The sequence below is a fragment of the Rhipicephalus microplus genome, chromosome 6 (genome assembly GCF_043290135.1).
Source record: "Rhipicephalus microplus isolate Deutch F79 chromosome 6, USDA_Rmic, whole genome shotgun sequence".
Lineage (NCBI taxonomy): Eukaryota > Metazoa > Arthropoda > Arachnida > Ixodida > Ixodidae > Rhipicephalus > Rhipicephalus microplus.
In genome coordinates this window covers 12,769,135-12,793,215 of record NC_134705.1, presented here as the reverse complement: position 1 = coordinate 12,793,215, position 24,081 = coordinate 12,769,135, and the positions used below count along the sequence as shown (strand labels likewise).

Here is a 24,081-nt window from a genome sequence, read left to right as displayed (position 1 = left end):
ATTATTGGTGAATGGGCACCGCCCACTTTAATCATGTTAAGCCATTTCGCGCAGAGAACCCAGCGCCTCACAGCGCTGGTACGAGTGCCGTATTGGGCCCATAATCAGGCATGGCGCTAGACGCTGGTACCCAGTGGCGGTGGTTTTTGTAATAGGGATGTAACTTCCCAATATAATTTTAGATCATCATTAGGCAATCTGATGAAACAAACTAGAGTGTCGGAAAGATCATTTATGAATATTAAAAAAAAGCACAGCATATGTACAGAGTGAGTGATGATAAGTGGGGCGGAGCGTCCATCAGTCCATCCGCGCTTCCATCCGTTCTTTCTTGTTTCCGTCCCTCCCTGTGTCCATTCGCGCGTACATACGTCTGTCCATCCGTCCATCTGTGCATCTATGCGTGCGTCCGCACCTGTGTTTATTCGTGCGTCCGGTCATCCATTTGTCCATCCGTCCATCTGTCCGTCCGCGCGTGCGTCCGGCTGTGCGTCTGTCCACCCATCCGCGCGTCCATCTATCCGTCCGTCTGCTTGCCTGTCTGTCCATCTATCTGTGCGTCCATCCATCCATCCATCCATCCATCCATCCATCCATCCATCCATCCATCCATCCATCTAGTGAACACTCCAAGTACCACCATCTCGCATCTTTTCATCGCGATCGTAGTCACGCGATCGTCTCACTTCTTCCCCTGTGGCACATACCCGTCTATACCCTGTGGCACATACTATTCTCTCAGGAATGTGCCACCGGCTGTTACGCACAACGACAATCGGGAACGCACAAGCCACGCCATAAAAACCTTCACCCCTAGAAGAGCGAGGGGCCTGAGACTGGGCCCTCAGGGACACCAGATGTTACGTTATAGCCATACCCAATTCTGCGCCGTTTACCACTTCATACTGAGAACGCAAGGACAAGTATGCCCGAATCCATGGTATAGTCTGTTCATTGAACCAACGCAGCTTATACAGAAGCAGACCGTGATCAGCGTCGTCCAACGCTTTGCTATTTTCTAACAATATCGTATCAACACATGAGCATTCATCCAGCGCACTACGAACTTCATGAGCAAATTTTGTTCATTGAGTTATGCAGGAAAGCCCCTATCTGAAACCATGATTTCCTGAATAAAAAGATTTTGATTGGCTATGTGTGTCAATATATTGCTGCACAAGCGTGCTTTAATACTTTGCAGGCTATGCTTGTCAGGCATATCGGTCTGTAGTTTGGCAGCTGCCATTTTTTAAAATATTTGAGATGGTAGAAATTGGCGGAAACTGTGATAGGCCTCTTCCAGACGATGGACTTGTGATGAAGGGCTCGGAATGTGGAAAGGCCTACCATTTAGGCAACTTCTACGGCTGGTCAGAGACCAGAAAGACCACATTCAAAGCTAAATGTGAAAAGGGCCTCCGACAATGGCGATGCACAGCGTGCTGCACATGTAAATTGAAAAGTAACGACAAGGTGAGCTCCAACGTCACCTTATTTATGGCAGACGTAAGTTGCAGGCTTAGTGTTCTTGCTGATATGCCATCTTAGAAGAAATTAAGGTATTCATTAACCTCATGACGGAAAAGTACGACGAAATTCTTCAACGACAGGTGGAACAAGCAGGTGAAATCCAAAACATACGAAAGAGAGTAACTAAGCTTGAAAAAGACCGTGAGGAGAAAACCCTTGATCTAAACAGAAATGTTGACAATACTGAGTGGCGAAGTACAAATTTTAATTCAGAGGTTTACGGTATTTCATTAACAAAGAATAAAAACCTGCATGAAAAGCTGAATGCCGGGCCTAATTCTGTTAACAATTCGCGCCTGACACTATATGATGTTGATAATGTGCATCAGCTCCTGCACAGAAGTGAGCCTACACCAGTAATTATCATTTGCTTTGCAAGGCAGGCTACTCGAGACATGTGGCTAAGGAAGCAAAAAGACCTCCTAGCTCTTATATCTAATATCCAAGTTGTTAAAACATTCACCAGATTCTACGTACCTTGGGAATCAACGTTATGCGAAGCATGCGGAGGGAAGGTGAGCGTGTCAAACTTTTTTTCATTGAGCGACAACCATCTATCGGGCCCTAATAAGCGGGACAAACTTGACTTTTTTAGCGATTCTTCAGGGCTGTTTTTGTAGTTCTGTTTTTCGGGACATGATTGTTTCGGAGAAATGACTTTTACACTTTTTTATTGTGACGCTACACCACAAACGAAACACAGGTATGCCTTGAGACAGCGAAAGCAGCATGTTCTCAACAGCTGAGCCACAAGATTGTCTTCTTCGTTTCGCAGGTTGCGGGATCAAGTCCTGGTTGTGGCGGCTGCATTTCCGACGGAGGCAGAAATGTTGTAGGCTCGTGGGCTTAAATTTGGGTGAAATTTAAAGAACCCCAGGTGGCCGAAATTACCGGCGCTTTGCGTTCTACTTCTTGTCGCCTCTGAGACAGGCACGCTTCTTTCGCCGCGGATTTGATTGATTGAAAACTTTATTGGGTGCGCTCGCCTTCCTTCGTTTTCAAGGATAACTGCCAGGTGGCACCCGTGCCCAACGTGCCAAAGAACATGGGAGGTAGGAAGGCTGCGGTCGATGATAGATTACGCACTGATGTCACATAGGATGTATGATAAGCTCAAAGCAATGCACATAGATGAAGGTGGCGCCAGAAGTCTGGGTAGTGATCACAAACGTATCAAGCTAAGTTTTGGAAGAACAGTGAAAGTGGGAAGGAGACAAGATGAGTAACTACAGGAAAATTTTTATTCAGAAAGGCAAATAGATACAGCTACTAAACAAATTGAAAAAGAAATCACTGAGGATAATAAAACAGTGCCGACATACACGAATCTAATTAGACTGTTTGAGCTAGAGCTTGTTAAGGCACGTGACAAGTCACCCCGGAAAAGAAGACACAAACGCAAGAGTTGTTGGGATGAGGAAGTTAAGAGAGTCATAGCAAAACGTCAGGAATCCTTTAGGGAACACAGACATGCTAAGCAGCGGGGTGAACCAACAGATGATGTTGAATGAAAATGGGAAACCTTTCTTAGCTGTAGAAGGGATGCATCCCTTCTGATCAATGAAAAGATTAGAAGAAAGGGAGCTCAGTGGCTGGCAGAAGTACATAAAAAAGATAAGAGGGAGCTGCAAAATTTCGGAGCCATCTAAACTCCCTAAGAAATGAGACGAGCCTAGAGCAGAGTTTTATAACTACAGCCCAAGGTGCTAGGCTAGAAGGGGACGAAGCTATTGAATATATAAGAACAAGGGTGACAGAAAAATTTCAACAAAGCAGTGCTTTATGCACCACAATAGACAAGGCCGAATAAAGTGGTGCAATGGCTCCATTTTCTCAACGAGAGTGGGAAAGGGCTGAGAAGAGAGTTCCTAGTAGTAAGTACATCAACAGGCCCAGATGACATTCTAATTATGCTGATAAAGACATGAGGTCCGAAGTCTAAGCAGGCTTTGGGAGAGGCAGTGAGCAAAATAATAATAGATGGTGAAGTCCCCGAAGGATGGAAACTAAGCAGGATGAGCATGATCTATAAAGGGAAGGACACAAAGCCGACATAAACAACCACTGTCCTATAACAGTGACATCCGTGGTCGACAGGCTGGCAATGCAGATTATAATGGAAAGGCTGCAGCCATGGATAGAAGGCGATGGGGTGCTGGGGGAACTGCAGAATGGGTTTCGGAAACACAGGAGGTTGGAAGACAATCTGTTCTCACTGATGCAGCACATCAAAATAGCAGAAAAGGAACACAGGCCCTTGTGGCTAGCATTTTCAGATATCAAGGGAACATACGATAGCGTGGTTCAAGAGGACTGCTGGTGAATACTGGACACACTAGATGTGGAAGATGTAGTCACTAATCTTTTGAAGGATATCCATAAAGGTAATACGGCAGTTATAAAGCGGGAAAAACAGGTATCCATGCCTACAGATGTAAAACGGGGGCTTAGACAGGGACGTCCTCTGTCATCCTTGTTATTCATGATGTACCTACAAGGATTAGAGGCCAAATTAGAGGGAAGTGGACTAAGCTTCATTCTCTCTTTCCTGAAAGAAGGAAAACTCATTGAACAGGCACTACCTGCATTGATGCACGGAGATGGTATAGTGCTAATGGCCGATAACCAGAATGATTTCCAGAGATTGATGGACATCTGTGGTAATGAGGGAGATATGTTAGATTTCAGATTTAGTAAGGAAAAATCAGCAGTCATGATTTTTAATGATAATGATGGTAGTGAGCTAAGAATACAGGAGGTTACGATAGAGATAAGAGATAAATACAAATATCTGGGCGTATGGATAAGCAATAAGGCCGAGTACCTAAGGCAACACGAAATATACGTGACGACTAAAGGTAACAGGAATGCAGTGATGATGCAAAACAGGTCACTGTGGAATCGCAATAGGTATGATATTGTGAAAGGAATATGGAAATGAGCCATGGTTCCTGGTCTGACGTTCGGAAATGCGGTCTTGTGCATGAGATCAGAAGTTCAAGCAAAATTAGAAATGAAGCAATGCGGAATCGGTAGGCTTACCTTAGGAGCTCACGGGAATACACCAAATCAGGCAGTACAAGGGGATATGGGATGGACATCATTTGAGGGCAGGGAAGCTAGCAGCAAGATAAAATTTGAGAAGCGATTGAGAGAAGTGGGGGATGAGCGTTGTGCTAGAAAGGTAGGCAGCTGCTTGTACATGAAGAATGGCGATACAAAATGGAAGAAGCAAACCAGAAAACTGAGTGGTAAATACTTAGAAAAGAGCAGGGGGCCAAACTAAAAAGAATTATAGGTTAAGAAAAAGGTAAAGGAAGCTGAAAGCAATACGGGGACAATTGGCATGATTAAGAAGTCTGCACTAGAGATCTATCGAACTTTTAAGCAGGAAATTGCCAAGGAAAGGATCTATGATGATCCTCGGGGTAGTTCTCTACTGTTTGAGGCCAGGACGGGAGTATTGCGAACCAAGGCATATCGGGCCCAATACGAAGGGTAGATACGGTATGCAGTGCGTGTGGGGAGGTAGAGCAAACTGCCGAACACTTGATAATATTCTGTAAAGGGCTTCACCCTATAGATCAGGATGATGGCGCAGAGTTTTTCAAAGCACTGGGGAGGGACTGGGAGGGCAAAATAGACTTTAAGCGGGTAGAACTAACTAGAAGGAGGTTATCTGATTGATGCCTAAAGTCAAGGCACGAGTGAAAATTAAACCTTTCACTGCAAAGTACGAGTCCTCAAGCTCACTATTTAAAGGGAAACAATTATTCTAGTTTTGGTTCACTAAGTATTACGACTTTGTGGTGCTAGCCACCGCCCGATCTAAAGGGTGCAGCCATATGAGTCAATCCCTTCATTCATTCTCGATGTGCTTGTTCACCTTCGCTGCAAAAATTGAGACTCTCTAACGCTGCGCTTCCAGAATACAATTCACCAATTTTCTCGCGCAGAACATCAAATAAACGTTTTCTTCACTCTCTCCACACGCAAGATTACCGTATTTCGACGACATTTGCAGAGAAACATGCAGATATGAGGTCAATCTTTGTTTATAGAAAAGTCTCACGCAATCATTCGCTGACGTAAGGCTCCATGCGCCCTACCACGGCTGCTTGATCTCACCTTTCAGTGCGTACCGCCGAATGCTCCTCTTCGCCTTCGAGAGCGCTAGTTCTCTTACCAGCCGCCACATCGGATGTAATACTAGCTTTCGGCGACCCCGTGTTTCTCCCTAAGCTCCCTTCAGCTGTATATAGTGAGCTTTATGCACCGGTAGTATGTCGTGTTTAAGATCAGTGCGTTGTCTTGGTCACATGAACAGGCCACATAACTTTAGCTGGATTAGTGGTTTATGAATTTTAATTCATAAGAAAGAAGACGTCAAGGGCATGAAAAATTACAGGTCGCAATCAGCTTAATGTCCGTTCTCTACGAACTATTTGCAAAAATAATAGCTCATAGAATAAAGCGACATTAAAGTTAAATGAACCAAAGTACCAAGCATGATTTCATACAGGCTACTTCACAAAAGACTATAATGATACTATCAATCAGGTAACAGAGAAATGCACGGATTTCAACCAACTCATAGCCTTCATAGAGTAGGAGAAGGTGTTTGACTCGGTCGAAACATCAGCAATAATGCAGACACTACGGAATCAGGGTACCGACGAACCGTACATAAACATACTGAAAGAAATCTACAATGGATCCACAGCCACCACACTTCTCCGTGAGTATCACTACAGAATCCCGATAAAGAAGAATGTAACGCAGGTAGACACGATCTCTCCAATGCTATTCACCGCGTATTTACAAGAGGTTCTCATGGCCCTAGATAGGGAACAGTTAGGGATAAGAGTTAATGAAGCGTGTCCATGTAACCTGTGATTTACTGTTAACATTGCCTTGATGAGTAACTCAGGAGACGAATTACAGCTCAAGATTACAGAAGTGGACACAGAAGCAGAAAAATAGTTTATAAAATATTTGTACACAACACTAAATTAATGTGGAACAGTCTTGGCAGAAAACAGCACTTTGCGGTAAGTGGAAGGATACTGGATGTTGTAAAGGAACATGTTCACTTAGGACAGGTAGTAACCGCGGAGCGGAGCCATAAGAATGAAATAACGAGTAGAATATCAAGAATGGGATGGATCGCATTCAACAAGCATTCTGAAACCATAAATGGTCATCTGCCACTAATTCTCACGAGGAAGGTATATAACAGCTGCATCTTGCCGGTACTTACTTATGGAGCAAAAACCGGAGGCTTACAAACAGGTTTCAACTTGAATTGAGGACGGCGCAGCGAGCGATGGAAAAGAAAATGATAGGTGTGACTTTCAGAGACAAGAAGATGGCAGAGTGGGTCAGGGAACAAACCGGGGTTGAGAATATCATAGTTGAAATCAAGCACAAGAAATGGACATGGGCCGGGCCCGTAGCACGTAGGCAGGGTACACCGCTGGTCCTTAAGGGTAACTGAATTAATTCACAAAGAATGTAAACGCACGAAGGCGAGACAGAAAGTTATGTGGGCCGATGAGAATAAATAGTTCGCGGGGATGACGTGGCAACGGAACGTACAAGACGGGTTTGATTGGCGGATCTTGGGAGAGATCTTTGTCCTACAGTGGGCTTAGCGAGGCTGCTGCTGCTGCTGATGATGATGATGACGACGATGATGATGATGATGTATAAGTCGTATTACATGAATCAATCCGACAAGCGTGGTGTTGTGTGTCTACGCTAATACCAAATGACTTGGACTCGGAAATGGTTTCGAAGTTTTGTATTGTAAATCCTAATTAAGAAGTTCTCGCTGTTAATTCCAGTGTAGAAGTATTCTGTCTATGCTATCGGTCTCCCACCAGTGACTACTCCAAACAGTCTTTTTTGTTTTTAGAATATTTTTGTGTTTCTTAACGTAAACCGATACAATTTACTTTTCGCGAGAGATTCTAACATAAACATGTTAGATTTATATAGCACAACATGGCAATTCGTGTCTCTGATGAATATCTATTCAAAAAATGTTACGTCACCTACAATATTTGCAAATACGTCAACTGCTATAGACAAGTTTATAAGTTATTTAGAACAACGATTCTACTTTCTGGCACTACTATTTGAGCCGTCGGCGATTACCTGCCCATATTTGTTTCTACGAGTCACACTATGAACCTGTGTACGCCCCCACCCCCAACAAGCACGTTGTTATATATAATAATGCCGAAACACTGTCTCTCTTCATAGAAAAAGTACTGCAAACAAACTTGAGTGTTGTGCTGAAATAATGTAATTGAGACACCGCAAATAAGGTATTTTTGGGTGTAATTCTGAAAGCCCACTATTCTCCATTTTTCCTGAAAATATTCCATGCACCAAAAAAAATGCAGGAAACCTTGAATGACAAAGCAATTACTCTGTCAAATAAAAAACGACATTGATTTTATAAAGCATTCAGCAAAAGTAAAAACCCTGATGCTCTTAAGGCGTTTATGTAGTTTTGAAACTTTCTCATAAAGCGGATACGAAGGGTTAAAAATGAATACCTACTACACCAATTTATTATGTCTTTGGGATGCCCTGCTGAAATGTGCAAGACTAAATACAATGCCTAATAAATCATAAGGACAAACACCTCTAATATTACAGAATGACGTGGAATTGTTAGATCGTGATTTGCAAACAGTTTGAACAACTTTTTTTTATTCTTGGCCATTTTTTTGATAATGATTCAGAATATACTTATACGAATGCTTACACAAAACTTACAATATTTCTTACACCGGCATCCGAAATTAAAGTTTTCTTGCCTTTTATGACATTAAACAACAGTAAAGCCACTATGTGTCGGGCGTTCGAGTACAATCAATGAAATTGGAAATATATATACATATTCTGGCATAATTTCTAACACACATATTTAAACAAATTTAGTCATTAGAAATATTTCTAACGTGACGTGCAAACAGTCAAAGTGACACTGATATTCAAAAATGGGATAAAAATCAAGTTAGCAACTGCCGGCCGATTTTCCAATTACCAGTGTTTTCAAGAAAGTTCAAAAATAATTCTAAAGCACTTTTCATTTTTAGTACACCGCCATAATCTTTTGCATCCATCGTATTTTTGTTTCGAAGTAAAAAAACCACCAAGCTTGCCCTCCTTGAATATCATTTACATTAAAGAAATTTTGGATGTGACGAAATAGTGCTGGTTATATTCTTAGATTTTTCAAAAGCTTTCGGCATTGTTAACCATAGCATTTTGTTGAAAATGTTTTAAATCAATGGCATAGCCACACAAAACATTCATTCACTTCCTCATATTTGTAACACAGAAGTCAATCTTTAATTAACGCGGGAGAAAGATCAGAGGAAAAAAGTCACAGCTTTGTCAAAAAAGCGATGCCATGAACACGATAGCAACAAATTGAAAGGTCATTCGCAGAATAGAAAGTAGATTGAAACATGCCCTACGTTCCTCACACACAAATGACGCACAAAACGTACTCACAGGTGCGGATGCACGCGAATAAGCGTCTCATTGTTCTTTTGCTGTGTCTGAAAAGTGCGCGCTTGTCGCAAACGGAGACTGCAATGATTGCATTGACCTTTGTGCACCCTGTAACTACAGCAGAATTGTTCTAGGTAAAGCCCGAGGCCAGCTAAGGTGTACGACCTTCCCCTCCTCGCCACCACGAGATAAGGGAGCGTGATGGAGCGGCGCTCTTCTCTGAGCCGGGCAAAGTAAGCGTAGGAGTTTTCAGCCGGCGCCACCGCGCGATGTGGTGACGAACGCTCATGGCGTCATCTTGCAGGTAATGCTAAAAACACAACCCCCCCCCCCCCACTGAGATACTCGTGTGCAGCGGTAAGTGATAGATATAAGTAGCTTGCCATTTAGACGGTGGAGGATGTGTGCCGGGGTGGTTAAGTGGTTAACGCTTCGCTCTCACTACGCAGAGGTCGCACGTTCGATTCCCCCCACAAGAGTGTTTTTTTTCTCCCTTTTTTTCTTTCTTGCGTTTTCATATATATAGATACGTGTACATATACGGTGCATGACATCAACGTCGACGCTGACGCTTGTGGCAAAATTCAGCCGAGAGTGTCCATATAATTGCTATCGCAACAAAACCGGTCGGATGTGGCGTTTAGTAACCTAAGATCATTTTCATTTCTACTTTATGTCAACTAAATTCTCACAATTTATGATACCATCAAAATCATTAAAATGCACATGAAACCAGTTTATTTTTTTCAGCGAACTCAAAAAAGTGCTAATTAATAGGTGTAAGGAAGTGCAATAAAAACTATTACTGAATGACTCAAAACCACCTAAATTGAACATTATCAAAAGTAAGGCAATCTTGTCTTGACCGCGGAACAAGACCGTTCAACTATACCACTGATATCGTTAATTAACGCAGTAGCTAGGCTTGTACTATCAATAAAATTTTCAGGCGTCGATTTCATAGAAAACATGATATGACCACCTAACTCACCTAACTAGTACAATAGGTGGGATTCGCCACGTCTCTTTCGAATTCCCTATAAGCATCAGCTTGTTCTTGTATATTGCTTTTTTCGTACCACGGATTGCTATTTTGGGGCACTACTGCAAAAGAAAACAATTACAAGCTCACAGTATTGCAAAAATGCGTGATTCAATTATCATGTAGGTTTCATACCTGTCACATTATTGATCTTTTTATAAGACGAGACATTGTCCCCGTAATGTCAATCTTTACCTATTATCTATGTCGTAAGTATAAACTTGGCTTGAGGAGTACTCTTCGAACCCTAGCATGATTACAACCACCCTAATAAAATATAAAACACATAAAAATACGATTCTCAGTTTCAAACGTAGAATTATAGATAACGATTTAGTAGTGACAAACTCGGTTAAATACTTGGGCGTGACCTTTACGAGAGACAAGAAATGAAGTATTCACATTGAAAACTGGTGCACAAAGGCTTTTCAAACATTAAGATTCTTGCAAAGAAAACTGTCTGCAGCTCTAAAGAATGTGAAGTCAACCACATATAAAATATTAGTGAGGCCGCTTATTCAGTATGATAATATTGTATGCGACCCACACCAGAAAGAACTTGTAGAAAAACTAGAAAGTATACAAAATAAAGCATTAAGAGTTACATATTAGAAGGACTCTCGACACCAAAGCGCAAGTGCACTTAAATATCAGGCAGCATTGCCGACCCTTGCGTGTCGGCGTGTTGTGGCCGCAATCAAGTTTCTTTTTATGCTCTGTCACGACCACATAAACATAAGAAAACAAGCCTATGTGGGGACACCACACCATCACTCCATTAGAACCTGTTACAATAAACACGTCAGGATTTATCAGGCCGAACGCGACACGTTTAAATATTCTTTTTTTTTTCCATTGGCTATTGAAATTCGGAATGCTTTACCAAGTGAAATTGTTGAATGTTCATCTGTAAAGGAATTTATTGCGAAACTGGAATTATTTCTTGATTGCACATAGCCATATACTTCATGAGGTAATTCTTTGCAGAAGCTTGTTCAAATGTGTTTTGCTGCTTGATGTATGATCCCATTTCTGCAATTTTTGCGATGTTCTTGATCTTAGAAGTGTGGCAGCTTGGACTAGTTGGTATGACATGACGATAGTTATAGCGCGAGAACAAAACGACGACACAAAGACACGTGTCTTTCGTGTCCTTCTTGTCTCTGTGTCGTCATTTTCTTCTCGCGCTATAACTATCGTCGTTCTATCTATTACTGAAACATTATCTACTGAGGCATTCTGTGTTCTGCTTTCATTTTTGTTTTCCTATGGCCATGCTCATGCATACTTTTTCTCACCGATTCCTGTATACGCCTGTGCAAAGGTGTTGAATAATAATAATAATAATAATAATAATAATAATAATAATAATAATAATAATAATAATAATAATAATAATAATAATAATAATAATAATAATAATAATAATAATATACGCAAACCAGAAGAATGGCAAATTTAGAAACGTCGCACTAACTGCGGTACACAAATGCTTCGGTTCGCGCTACCAGCTTCGGTGTATAAAACCAGTAAAGAACAACTTTTTACATTACGGATACCTCTTTTAAAGAGCTATGCATACTTTTTACTACAATATCCTTTTCACGAACTTGCCTTCTACACAACGCCGTTTCTTTCTCGTTTTCTCTGTTTCTCAAAGTAAAATTTTTAAAACTTTTTAATTGTTCCTTGAAATGGCTGTGGAACCACGTTTCATTTTTGCATTGAGGCTTCTCATGTGCAATATATTATGTGTGCTTTTCATTTTTTTCACTTTTTTGTTCGTCACCACAATTTACGCCTTAATAGGTGGCAGGACTTATGTATACAGTTGTTCGTAACACCTTTTTTCCCTGGTGTCCCAAACATTTTCTTCTAGATCAATCAATAACTTCATAGGTTTCTGTTGTAAGTGATGAACAGCAAGATTAAGGGGACATTATATATATTCTGCCATGGCCTGTCATGCATTCTTATATTTTGAATAATCTATTTGACGATCACTTTTTTTTAAACAGAGAAAGAAAACATCACAATAGCCTTAATGTCACCAACCTCTGTAATATATAATAAACGTAACTCTAATTTACTCTCTTGACATCCGTGTTTATCTTTTTACTCTTTTTTGCCTTGCTTTTCTTCTGGTGTGTTTAAATGAATCACACGGTACTAGTGTGCTTATAAGATCTGTCGTCTTATTAAGCATTACCATGTTCTGAGCTAACACACAAAAATTGAAGTTGGCCCCACGATAAAGAACAACAATAAACTGCACATGTGGAGGTTCGTTCACATGCATACGAAGAGAAGCCTGCTAAGTTCCTTCACAGAAGCGATCGCACTTGCCTTTAAAAGTCATCCTTCGGAATTTTCATATGTGGACCTCGGATGCCACCTATGTTTAGCCGCTAAAAATTGACATGAGGGCAGAGAACCTCAGAAGCGCAAAAAAAATCAATTCTCAAAAGGTGAATGTACACTTTTAGGATGCAAGCGCGGCCATTTGTCTCTGTCAATTGAGCGACGCTCCTGTCAACATCGCAGCATGTGGTCATTGGCACGTCACGAGGTGATGGTGCCTTTCCGACCCTTCTCGCGGGTTGCTCTCGAAATACCCGAAAAACACCCCGGGGAGACCGCTACCACTTTCTTTTTCAGGAACTGTTTAAAACGTTACATTTCAACAGGCAGCTTGGGCGCAGTTGAACTCGCTTTCGGATGAACTTCAATGGCTTTCGGCTGAACTTCAATTAACGTGTTTGCGGCAGATGCTTTCATGGAGACTGGTATAGCTAAGAGACAAAAGCGCCTTGTTTCAAATGTTTAAAGAAACTCCTCAAAAGGTGAACGCCTTCTGTGGGCTTTATTGCGCGCTGTCTTGTACAACCATTCAGATCTATGAGGAGAGAGCGCTGGTACAATCAACAAACGTCATTTGATCCAGCGAAAAAAAAATACTCATGTACGTAGTTCTCATAAGCAAAATTGAAGTAGTTTCAATACAAGCACGCTTTTCCAAGTAAAAATCTTTAATGGTGTGATTAGGTGGATTGTCATGAATACTTAACTCTATAGATCGACGGACGCTGCTATTAGAAAGAAGCAATTTAAAGAACAGCATGTGCCACTTTTTAGAATTCAATACTTGTCGCACGTAACTAATCAAGGACACGTAACCCTTTCAGACGCTGCCTATGAAGAACTGTCGCTGGATGTGTAAAGGCGCGCGATATTTCCTTGCGAGAAAAGCGATGAAAGATTGCGCTCACTTGTGTGGATTCTAGTCATTATTTTAAATTGTAGTTAAATATATTCATTGATATGCAAATCGTTCACGTCTTCTTTTTGCACAGACACAATTAAATAAAAGCTTGGCATGGACCTTGTAGAGACTACTAGTGCTGATATGTGATGGTTTACGATCACCTGAGCCTAGTAGTAAAGCATTAATTATTCTTACATCGCAGTGATCGTAGTACTTGGTTTTCACCTGCAGTATATTGTATAAATTATACATAACAGTACATAATGACATATTTGAATACATTCATTTCTTTGAGTGTGACATGTGGCCCGTGTCTGAACAAGACGCTATAAGAACGTTTACGTTCTTATAGCGTCTTAAGATTGTAGCAGATAATCCTATGCTATTTGGAGTACTCGCTTGATCATTTTTAGAACACGAAACGCCAGTCAAAAGGCTGTGCAACGGAAAGGCGGCGTCCGCTGAAAGTTTCGTAATAAATGTGTCCTAACTGAGAACTGAGGCAAAGTAAGCAAACATTTTTGATAAAACGCTCGCCGGCTCACTGCAGGATTCTCCGAGAATTTGTTTCTTGCTTCTTTTTCAGGTTGAGGGGAAGAGAAGTGAGCAGATATTAGATAGAACGGAAATCATTCAAGAAGAGGCTGAAATTGCCGACTTGCTCAGTCATTATTTCTAGACAGTTCTGAAGAGAACGCCGAATGATATCGAAGAGCAAAACTTACATTTTCTATTGGAACGTACAGCGCAATGAAGGCGCATCATCATCATCATCATCATCAGCCTGACTACGTCCACTGCAGGACAAAGGCCTCTCCCATGTTCCGCCAGTTAACCCGGTCCTGTGCTTGCTGCTGCCAATTTATACCCGCAAACTTCTTAATCTCATCTGCCCACCTAACCTTCTGTCTCCCCCTAACCCGCTTCCCTTCTCTGGGAATCCAGTCAGTTACCCTTAATGACCAGCGGTTATCCTGTCTACGCGCTACATGCCCTGCCCATGTCCATTTCTTCATCTTGATTTCAGCTATGATATCCTTAACCCCCGTTTGTTCCCTAATCCACTCTGCTCTCTTCTTGTCTCTTAAGGTTACACCTACCATTTTTCTTTCCATTGCTCACTGCGTCGTCCTCAATTTAAGCTGAACCCTCTTTGTAAGTCTCCAGGTTTCTGCTCCGTAGCTAAGTACCGGCAAGATACAGCTGTTATATACCTTCCTCTTGAGGGATAGTGGCAATCTACCTGTCATAATTTGAGAGTGCTTGCCGAATGTGCTCCACCCCATTCTTATTCTTCTAGTTACTTCAATCTCGTGGTTCGGCTCTGCGGTTATTACCTGCCCTAAGTAGACATAGTCTTTTACAACTTCAAGTGCACTATTACCTATCTCGAAGCGCTGCTCCTTGCCGAGGTTGTTGTACATTACTTTCGTTTTCTGCAGAATAATTTTAAGACCCACCTTTCTGCTCTCCTTGCGCATAACTCGCGAAGAAATATTTATCCAGTTAATACTGTTAGGTGCAAAGAAAAGTGCCGCATCATGATAATATACCAACTGTTTTTTTTGCCACAATATTTAGAGTGATCGTCTTATTACCTTACTTTACCATTTCAAAAATTTTTAAACTGTTCTTCACTACCGAAAGACTGCCGTAGTGTCATAGTTGTTCCAATATTTAAAAGTGATAAATGATTGTTAGTCGACAACGTTATATCTGTATCTCTGAGATCTATGTGGTGTAAAATGTTAAACACATCTTATTAAAGCTTATAAGACAGTTTCCAGAAGAAAACAATCCCACTTTTTAGCTGGGCTTCAGCTCTGTTCTTTATGTATTTATCCGACTCATTGAACAATTCACGACTCTTGTGTTTCTGTGAGTGCATGTCCGCAAACTTATGTGTTATATGGAGATTTCGTAAAAGCGTTTGGAAACTTATTTTTAAACTTCGCATTGTAGGAATCAGTATCCAGTTGCTTGATTGGGTTGATGTATATTTAATACATTTTCAACATGGTGTTAGTGTTAAAGATGGCGTGTAAAGGAATCTCAAGGTTTATTCGAATCTACAGGTTTCCTTGATGTATATGAATGTCAAAGCTCCTGTTGTTGCATTACCTGTAAGAATTAAGTTTTCTCCTAAAGACAATCTTAATTATTACAAGTTACATGCAGACAAGACTAGCTTCAAACTTTCCGCTGTTTTCAATCTCTAAGTGGCTGGGGCGGAAAATGGAGGTTGTAAAATCTTTACAAAAAATCTACTCCCATAGAGAAAAATATTTTTGTTTGAATGTACGGTTGAGAATATCATAGTGGAGAACGTTGAGTATTTCAGTGCGACAATTTTATATAACACAACTGGACTCTCCATGTGGACACCTCTTTGACAGCACATTAAGTATTATGTGTGAGCCCAGTATTAACTGCGTTTGTCCCTCTTCCCCTGCGCATGATCATCCCTACTGTGAGCATCTTCTTTATCCGAAGAAGAGGCTCCGCTTCTGTCTTGCATGTGTTTTCGTGGAAAAAAGTAGCGAAGGTGACGAGAAGGATGAAATTGTTGACTTAGAAGTTTTATATACGTCCTGTTTCACAATAGGCTACCACGGTTTGGAAGGTTCTAAGAAAAAAATTGGAGCGTAATAAAATATCTTTTTCACACTCTATTGGTTCCAAGCACGGGTGAACAGATCTGGTGAGGAATTTGATGAAGGCGTGTGATTTAAAATCATTAAAAGTATGAAATCATAAGTGTCGATTGAAACTACAATTTAGGTCATTTCATGGAAAAGTGAAAATAAACGAGGGTATGGGTATGTAAAACAGCAGCTTCAAAAATGACCTCTGCGAATAACTCATCCCCTCCCTGTGCGACCAATTGGAACACGTGCGAATTTCTTTCGTTTTAACACGAGAGCGTTAAAGTGCTTGTTCCACAGATATTCCGGCATCAGCGTGTGTGTGTTTGTAGTGTACTGGTTTACACAAACGACAGGCCTGCGTGGGACGCGCAGGTCAGTCACAGCGAAAGCTACAAGAGCGGCATTTCAGAGCATTTTCTAATCACTTTTTGGAAAACTGCTACAAGCACACTTGTTGGGTGCGCCATAAATAATCATAATTTATGTGTAGTCGGCCAAAATTTACTATGCTACCCATCATGATTCTTCGGAGAAGCATAGTCTCCGCTACACATTTGCTAGGTATAAAAATGGGAATAGCAAAACCTTATTTAAGTCCGTCGGGGCGTGAACTAGCACGTAGCAGGTCGCTCCACGTCGGGACAGATATGCGTAACCTGTCCGCCACGTCGTGGGCCCGTTGGACTGCCCATAGCTGCTAATAATCTTGTGCGATTTTTTTTATTCACTGGCTGGCGACGATGAAGAATTGCGCCTAAAGTGGGTATGCGCCACAGTTAATAGGTCGGTCATACTGCTATCATTTGGAGCGTTCGTGCTGGGACATGCGGATAGGAATATTTTCAAAGCTGTCGAGAAGTTTATATGCGACTCGAAAATTGGTAGGTGTATCAACTACTAAGAATTCTTTATTCAACCTTCCTAGTCAGAAGATCTTCAGTCTCTGGGAGATTACACAAAATAGTGCTACTTAAAATTACGATTATCCATAATTCACGATACATTGAAAAATTCATCTCAAAATTATTTTAGCTTTTACTAAATATTAATTACAAATTTAGTATGTGTGATCCGCCCGACTGATGGCCGATCCCCCAGAGTGGGTAGGTGCCAATGATCCTATGAGAAGCATCATCTTTATTGTCATCATCAGTTAATAGGTGATCAAGTACCCGTTTTCTAATGGGTTGAAGCATTGGACGACCCACTCGGTACGCTGTTCGCATTGTGTGACGCCTGGTTGTTCATTTGATGTTCTAAAGCACTTTATGAAGCCAGCGTGAGGCTACTTTAGCATTAATTTTAAAGCAACGACGTGGCTCAATGGTATAATACTGGGTTGGCACGCAGCGGACCCATGTTCGAAGCCCATTGTGTCCCTGATGGTGTTATTTACCGATTTGTTTTTCTTATTTCTTGCGATACTGGTTACGGAACCGGTGGCGGTGGCAGCAGCGGACAACTGCGGCGCTGCGCGTGACCCATGTTTTTATCCCATGACAGCTTTGGCTGTCAAATAATCGAGATACGCAATCTCGATCATTTTCAAGCTGTGTACTGGTTTCCAGCTCAATCAACAAGTGAAGAGAATTTTGCTGGCACTGTGTCGCAGCGCTTCCTAATTGCACCTTTATACGCGCGCCCATTTTTTGTCACATATATATCTACACCACTCCGCTAATCAATAATTCTTGAAAATCAGTGATGTGTGTTGTTACCTTCTTCTGTATATGTCTGTTGCACTGTTCGCATATTAAATTATCTGCTACCAACTTTCAACGCTTAAAACCAATGTAGGTTAGTAAAATACAGACACCTTTGCCGGTATTTTGTACCGAAAGTGCTGGTAGGTTTATGTCTCTGTGTCAGTTTTATGAAAATATTTGGTTCAGGTGCTTGTGGCAAGTGTTCTGTTTTTCGACAAAAGGCTACAGAATTCGGCGTGCGCTACAATGTAAGTAAGAGTGCACATCGGCTCATACGACCAGAAAAAAGGACTGACAGAGGTGACCTTGCGCCCATTCATTTTTTTTAAAGCTTTAATTTCATGTACTCATACGCACGTTCACTGCAGCCATGCGTTGGATACAGTGATATCAGGAAATTTTATCACATGAGCAAACAAAAGTAGGTTTTCTCTTTTTTTTCCTAAATGGGCGCATCAGAGACGATGCCGACACAATGATCTTCAAAGTAAATGATCTTTTCTGCCCGGGAATTTCAAGTGTGACGCGATATCTGCATATTGTGACAACCATATACAATCTGAAAATTTTGACACCCATTTATACGTGCTAGAATGATCAAAGACGCACGTACAATTTCTTAGATCAATCAACATTATTCAGATATTCTTTAAACCTATCGTTTAGCAATTACCAGTTCGGCAAACACAATATTTTCCACAGGACCAGACTAGAAGTTAAACTTCACTGCAAAGGCAGCGCTTGAACTTGTTTGCATGGTTGATAGTACAGGGTTGCGCACACTAAATAAAAAAATGATAAAGACGTAAACCGTCAGCAGCTTAAAATGAATGTTCGGCAGTATGCCTAGAAATGGTTCGATTGACGCTAGCGCCGCGTAGCTTTGGCTTCTAAAAGGAAAAAAAAAGACAACCACCCGTTTGTAGTAAGAAGCTACAAGGGATTCTCAGAATAAAAAAGCGTCTGTGTTGCCCAAAAAACTTGTCTTGGCCCGGGGTAGCTAGACCAGCCGAATGTTTTGCAGCTAAGAAGCTTTTCTTTTTTGTGGCTTCTGTCCCGCAGCGGTGGTCTAATGGCTAAACTACTCGGCTGCTGAATCACAGGTCGCAGGATCGAATCCCGGTGGCGGCGGCTGCATTTTTTATGAAAGTGAAATTGATGTAGGCGAGTGTGCTCAGAATTGGGTGCACGTTAACGAACCCCAGGTGGTTAAAATTTGCGGAGCCGTCCACTACAGCGTCTCTCATAATCATGTGGTAGTTTTGCGGCGTTGAAGCTCACATACCCAAACAGGACGCCTGCGTTTGTAAAGCATGAAAGTTACGTTCACTGATATTTGAAGCAGAGGAAGTACTTTATACTGTAGGCTGTGTAATGTCTATTATATAACTTAAGATACAACATGCTGTTTTCAGTACGTAAGATTATAGCACACGCTTTAGGTTGCAGTATACTGCTTTACGGAATAACCACTTACGGACACTGTGCTGTCCGATGGCACAATAAAATAAACAGAATAATGCGTTCGATATTAAAAAGTATATCTTACGACCTGCACATGAATTCTGAGAGAGACATTTTCAAAACGCTGTTTATGCCAAACTTCAATGATCTGTTAACTCAAACGGTTGTTTTAAAGCATTTCTGTTCCAAAGAATTTCTGGTTCCGTATGTTACTTCTCGTTCTTTAAGGCCCAAAGTACGTTCCTGGAGGCCGCGGTGTTCAACAAAGTATGAAACTAAAATACAAGCCAATTATGTCCCAACCTATTTCAATGTACTACCCCCCAGCATTTTTCGCACAAAAACAAAATACAAATTAAAGAAACTGCTACGGCGTATCTGTCTACAATTGTAATGCATGTCGTGTTTTATTTCATATACACTCATTCGCAAGCATGATGCTGCACAATCATCCAGTGTGGTACCTTGCTTAAGAAGCATTTGCTATAATTCTGTTCTTTTTTTCTTTATACATTTTCAATTTCAATCGCTGTAACTATTGTATAAGGCTTGAAACAGTTGCTTGTATGCCCTGTTGTTTCTAATCATATATGCACGTTGTTTATTTGTCCTATCATTCCTCTTAGACCATGAAATACAACCTTGTAACGCGTCCAGTTTGTTTTGCTGTCTGCCAGGCTGTGCCACTCAAGCCACCAATTGGCTTTGGCAGGGCTAGTCACATGTACTGTTTTATTTGAAGAAATAAAACGTGTTATTATATTATTATTATTATTATTATTATTATTATTATTATTATTATTATTATTATTATTATTATTATTATTATTATTACCAGGCAGAGGCGGGGCCTTGTGGTAGAACATCCGCTTGCCGGGCAAATGACCCAGGTTGGATCCTAACTTGGACCCAAACGACCCCGGTTCGGTTCAGTCAGACCCAAGGTTTTTTATCATTCATTTTATTTGCACCACTATCAATTTTTCACTCACAATCATAAATGCCGACGTCAGAATTTCTGCGAAACGAGCACTTTAACGCTACCGCATTAGTAATAATAATAATGGGGTTTAACGTCCCAAAAGCATGAAACGCCATAACGTAGGGCTCTGGGAAATTTGAAGTGTTTTTTAACGTGCGCCTAAATCTAAGCGCAAGTATCATCAATAAAGCTTTGTTTGGGCCTTTTCGCTACAGCCATGGCCGTGGTACAGCACTCGTGTGTGTCGTTCCTTTTCTCTGTGGGGCGCCTTCGGTGTTTGCGGGGTTAATTCTAGCTCAAGGTTTTTCGTCTTCATCGAAATTGTGGCTGGCGCAACCGGGATTGATACCGCGGCCTGTGGTTTAGCAGTCGGGCAGCATATATTACCAATATATAGGCCACCATGGCCTATAAAAAAAGAGGTTTAGCCCCCTCTTTCTGCGACTTGTCTTTCGACCCCGAGGTTCCTGTTGCAAACCACGCCTTACCGAGAAAATTGTTTCGTTTTATTCGTTGATTTGCTGTAATCATTTGTTTATTTATTTTGAATAATTACTTACTGATAGGCAATGCCAGCACAGGGCCGACTGAGCGAGCGTCCTTGTAAAAAAGAGAAAACGCCAATGGCGTCGTTGAAAAAGCTGGCTTGCGAATACTTTTAATTGATAACCCGTCGATACAGGGAAGTGTTGTTACAAGCTCGTTTGTTATGAATATAATGGCCAAACATGCAGCGATCATCACTGGGCGAGCGGAACACATTCACAACACAGACTGGCGGGCATGGTCGTGGAAAATCCTATTTGTGGTAAAACAGGTGATATCTCACGCTAGCGTTATCCTACAGCCACGCTTGGTGCCCTAGAATGTCAAGAGCGTCTCAGGTTGCCTATTGGTAGCGGGATTGTCGATTACCTTACGAAAGTTTGCGACAGATATGGCATTGACCGAGGGATGAGATGTGTCTTAGTCATCTCAGTACCAAAAACAAGCTGGGCTCGTTCATGCTGAGAGAAACAAAACCGACGCATGGAACGAAGCCACAGGTACAAACTAAGAAGTATCTCAGCTGTTATACGTCGCTGTATAGAAAAAGCGTGCTCTAACCGCAAACGGGGTTTGTACAAAGACCAAAGTTACCTTCGTGAACCTGGAAATTATCACGATCGTTTCAGTGAAAGCCGAAGGCACACGGTTTTGTCCACCAAAGGATAAGAGCGCGTCCTCAAGAATTTAACCCCCCCCCCCCTGCCCCTCCACCGGGCAAAGTACGCGTGAAAGGGAATCGCCACTAACTGGGTGCTGCGCGAGCGGCTTTTTTTTTCTTGAGCGGCCAGTCATATCTATAGATGTATACATATACAGTGAATGACGATGGCGGCGATGGCGAAAAGGAAGCCAAGACTATCCATATGATTGCTATCGCGACCAAACACAAGAAGACGCTTGTTTTCTAAGGCTTCGCAGAATGAGTCATTTCAGAGACTACTAAGACCTGCGCATAATTCTTGTAAAGCAACTTATTCAGACAGCAATCATTTGCCAATGATGCGGCTCTAGGGGTCGATAGACGATGTAAACAGAACAACATTGTCAATATCCAAAGCTGTGTGTGAGTTTGTGTGTGTGTGTGTGTGTGTGTGTGTGTGTGTGTGTGTGTGTGTGTGTGTGTGGGCGGGGGGGGGGGGGGGTTTGTCCTTGTGCATTAGTTGCTTTTTTTTACATTAGAAAAAATTTCTGCACCGAAGTCTGGAGTGAGTACGACTCTCTGCGTGGTGCAATGAAGCCAATTCACCGTAGTATCTCATAAAGTCATTTTGCTTGTAGCTTTCCCATAAAGCTCCATCGACCAATTTTCTTAGTTGTCTGAAGATCTGCGGAATGGAATAAGCAAATGAAAAAATTGGTATGTCGGTACAATTTTCGACCAGAAAGCCCAGTAGAAAAAAAAAACAACAAGAAGGTGCAGCATTGCGCCTTTGCGACCCGGCCGCGCGAAAATCCCGAGAAGTCGAATCTGAAGTTTGTTAAAGTGCGTAAAATATTCTCAAAGATCTGAATCTTTGTGAAGGTTTTAGCGCGCACTACGTGGACAAGTTCCATTCGGGTGCATTGTCACCGTGATTTCGTTATTCGTTCAGTTACAAGATGAAAACATGAAAAGAGAACACTCAAACAGCGTAACGCTCAAAAGATAAAAAAACTATACAAGTACTTAGAGAGCACTAGCAGTGCTAGTCCCTACAACGACTGGCCACTGAAACTCTTCTCCAGCGCAAGTGAAAAGTACTCCAATAACAAGCTAAATGTCCATCTTGCTTTTGTTCATTGCACTAGGGAATATTACAACAAATCTCATAATTGTGATCACCGCGTAATTATAATGATGTGTACGATGAAGGAAAAGAGGAGAGCACTCACAACTTCATTCTATCCTGCGCGTGTAAAGGGGCAGGCAAATCCTGCGGTGCGCCTGGGCTCAGGCATTGAGGATGCCTGGAGCGCCAGGGTGCCTCCAATGGCCTCACGGGCAGGGCGAGACACTGGTGGCGCTGCACCCACGGAGTAGCCACACACGGAGTAGTCTCGGGGCCCGGTAACGAACGCAATTTTCCAGCGGCCACCCACTTGGTGGAGTCAACTTTTCATAAAAACTTGCTCATGGCACAATGACGTAGACTTGTTGGTCGAGGACAGACGCATAACTCGTAATAACGACGTTTACGGGTACCACGCGCAAGTGAATGCAGTGTCACTATGTACGCACTTTTTGTTCACGAACGCCGGCTCTTCTTGTGCACTTGCTTACCTCAGAGTGAATAGGACATAATTTCATGAAGGCAGTCAAGGAATACTCAAATGAGACACCTTGAAGAACAAATTATCAACAGCTTTTTGATCTGGTATCCATCTTCCATGAAGGCGTTCACAAAACGTGTGCTGGACACGAGGCAAACGCAAAACTGTCCAACAGTCACAATGCCACTGATAGCACTCTGTTTTTCTTCGAAAAACTGAGCTGCCACCGCCTGCGTGGGCTCACTGACTCAGGCAGGTGATCTGTGGCGGCCGTAAGACGACTCCACTCGGCGGTGTGGCGTCTCTCGGAAGAGGGCAGCCCTGTCTGGTGGAAGAAGCACGCGCCCTGGGCAGGGTCGACGACTGACAAACCTCGCGAGCTGGGGGTCCCCGTCAGCTGACTTTTTGCACACGATGTACCCAACGCGCGAAGAGTTCCGTTAGTTTGACTGCTGCCGAGAGATCCCCGGGAGAGGGAGTCAAAAAAAAAAAAAAAGGTGGCACGGTGCTAAAAATGGCTGGAGGATCGGCTCCCTTTGGAACCGGCCCCTCCTGGAGTTGTTTTTGACTTGTTTATTTTGTCTTATGAACCCCGAGCTGCGACGCCGTCGGCTGCGAGGCCATTTCCTTTCAGCGCCTCCGGGGCGGCGAAGACGTTCAGGAAGCTCGCGGTGGATTGTATCACTCCGCCCACAGCCTTCACGCGGGACCCAAGGTTGCGCGGTTTGCGAGGACATAAAAGACCTTGTTATTTTCACGCATTCGCCAATATTACCATTGAAAAAAGTGACGCCTTAATCCTTCATGTTTAAGTTCTTATCTACTGAAGATGTGCCTTAAACGTCGCCTATATAGTGGGACCACAATAAAAGCTGTTTCTTCGCAATGCGCGGAAGAGAGCATTTTGGCAGTGACCATTTATGTTCGCAGAAAAAGTCATACTCTGTTTCGAAGTGGAAACAGTTTGTCGCTTTAGATTTTCCATTACCAACTTCAAGCAGATGAAAAAGCTTCAGGTCATCAAGACACGTTACACAGCTATTAATGAGTGTTTGAATCGTCGTCATCTTTGTCCGCCAGCTTAGGTCTACTGCAGGATCTACCAATGATCT

At 42.1% G+C, this 24,081-nt stretch overlaps 1 protein-coding gene across 2 annotated transcripts in view; it reads right to left on the bottom strand.

Annotated features, from left to right (window-relative positions):
- Nucleotides 1-22,813, bottom strand: part of Asator (tau-tubulin kinase asator) — a 396,184-nt gene extending 373,371 nt beyond the window's left edge. Inside the window, exon 1 of one of the 2 annotated variants that reach the window (XM_075865820.1) lies at nucleotides 22,592-22,813. In XM_075865820.1, coding sequence (XP_075721935.1) covers nucleotides 22,592-22,599 — 8 coding nt within the window. In that variant the 5' untranslated portion in view covers nucleotides 22,600-22,813. The remainder of the gene's footprint in view (nucleotides 1-22,591) is intronic. The other variant, XM_075865818.1, reaches the window with a different exon arrangement.
- Nucleotides 22,814-24,081: the final 1,268 nt, after the last annotated feature.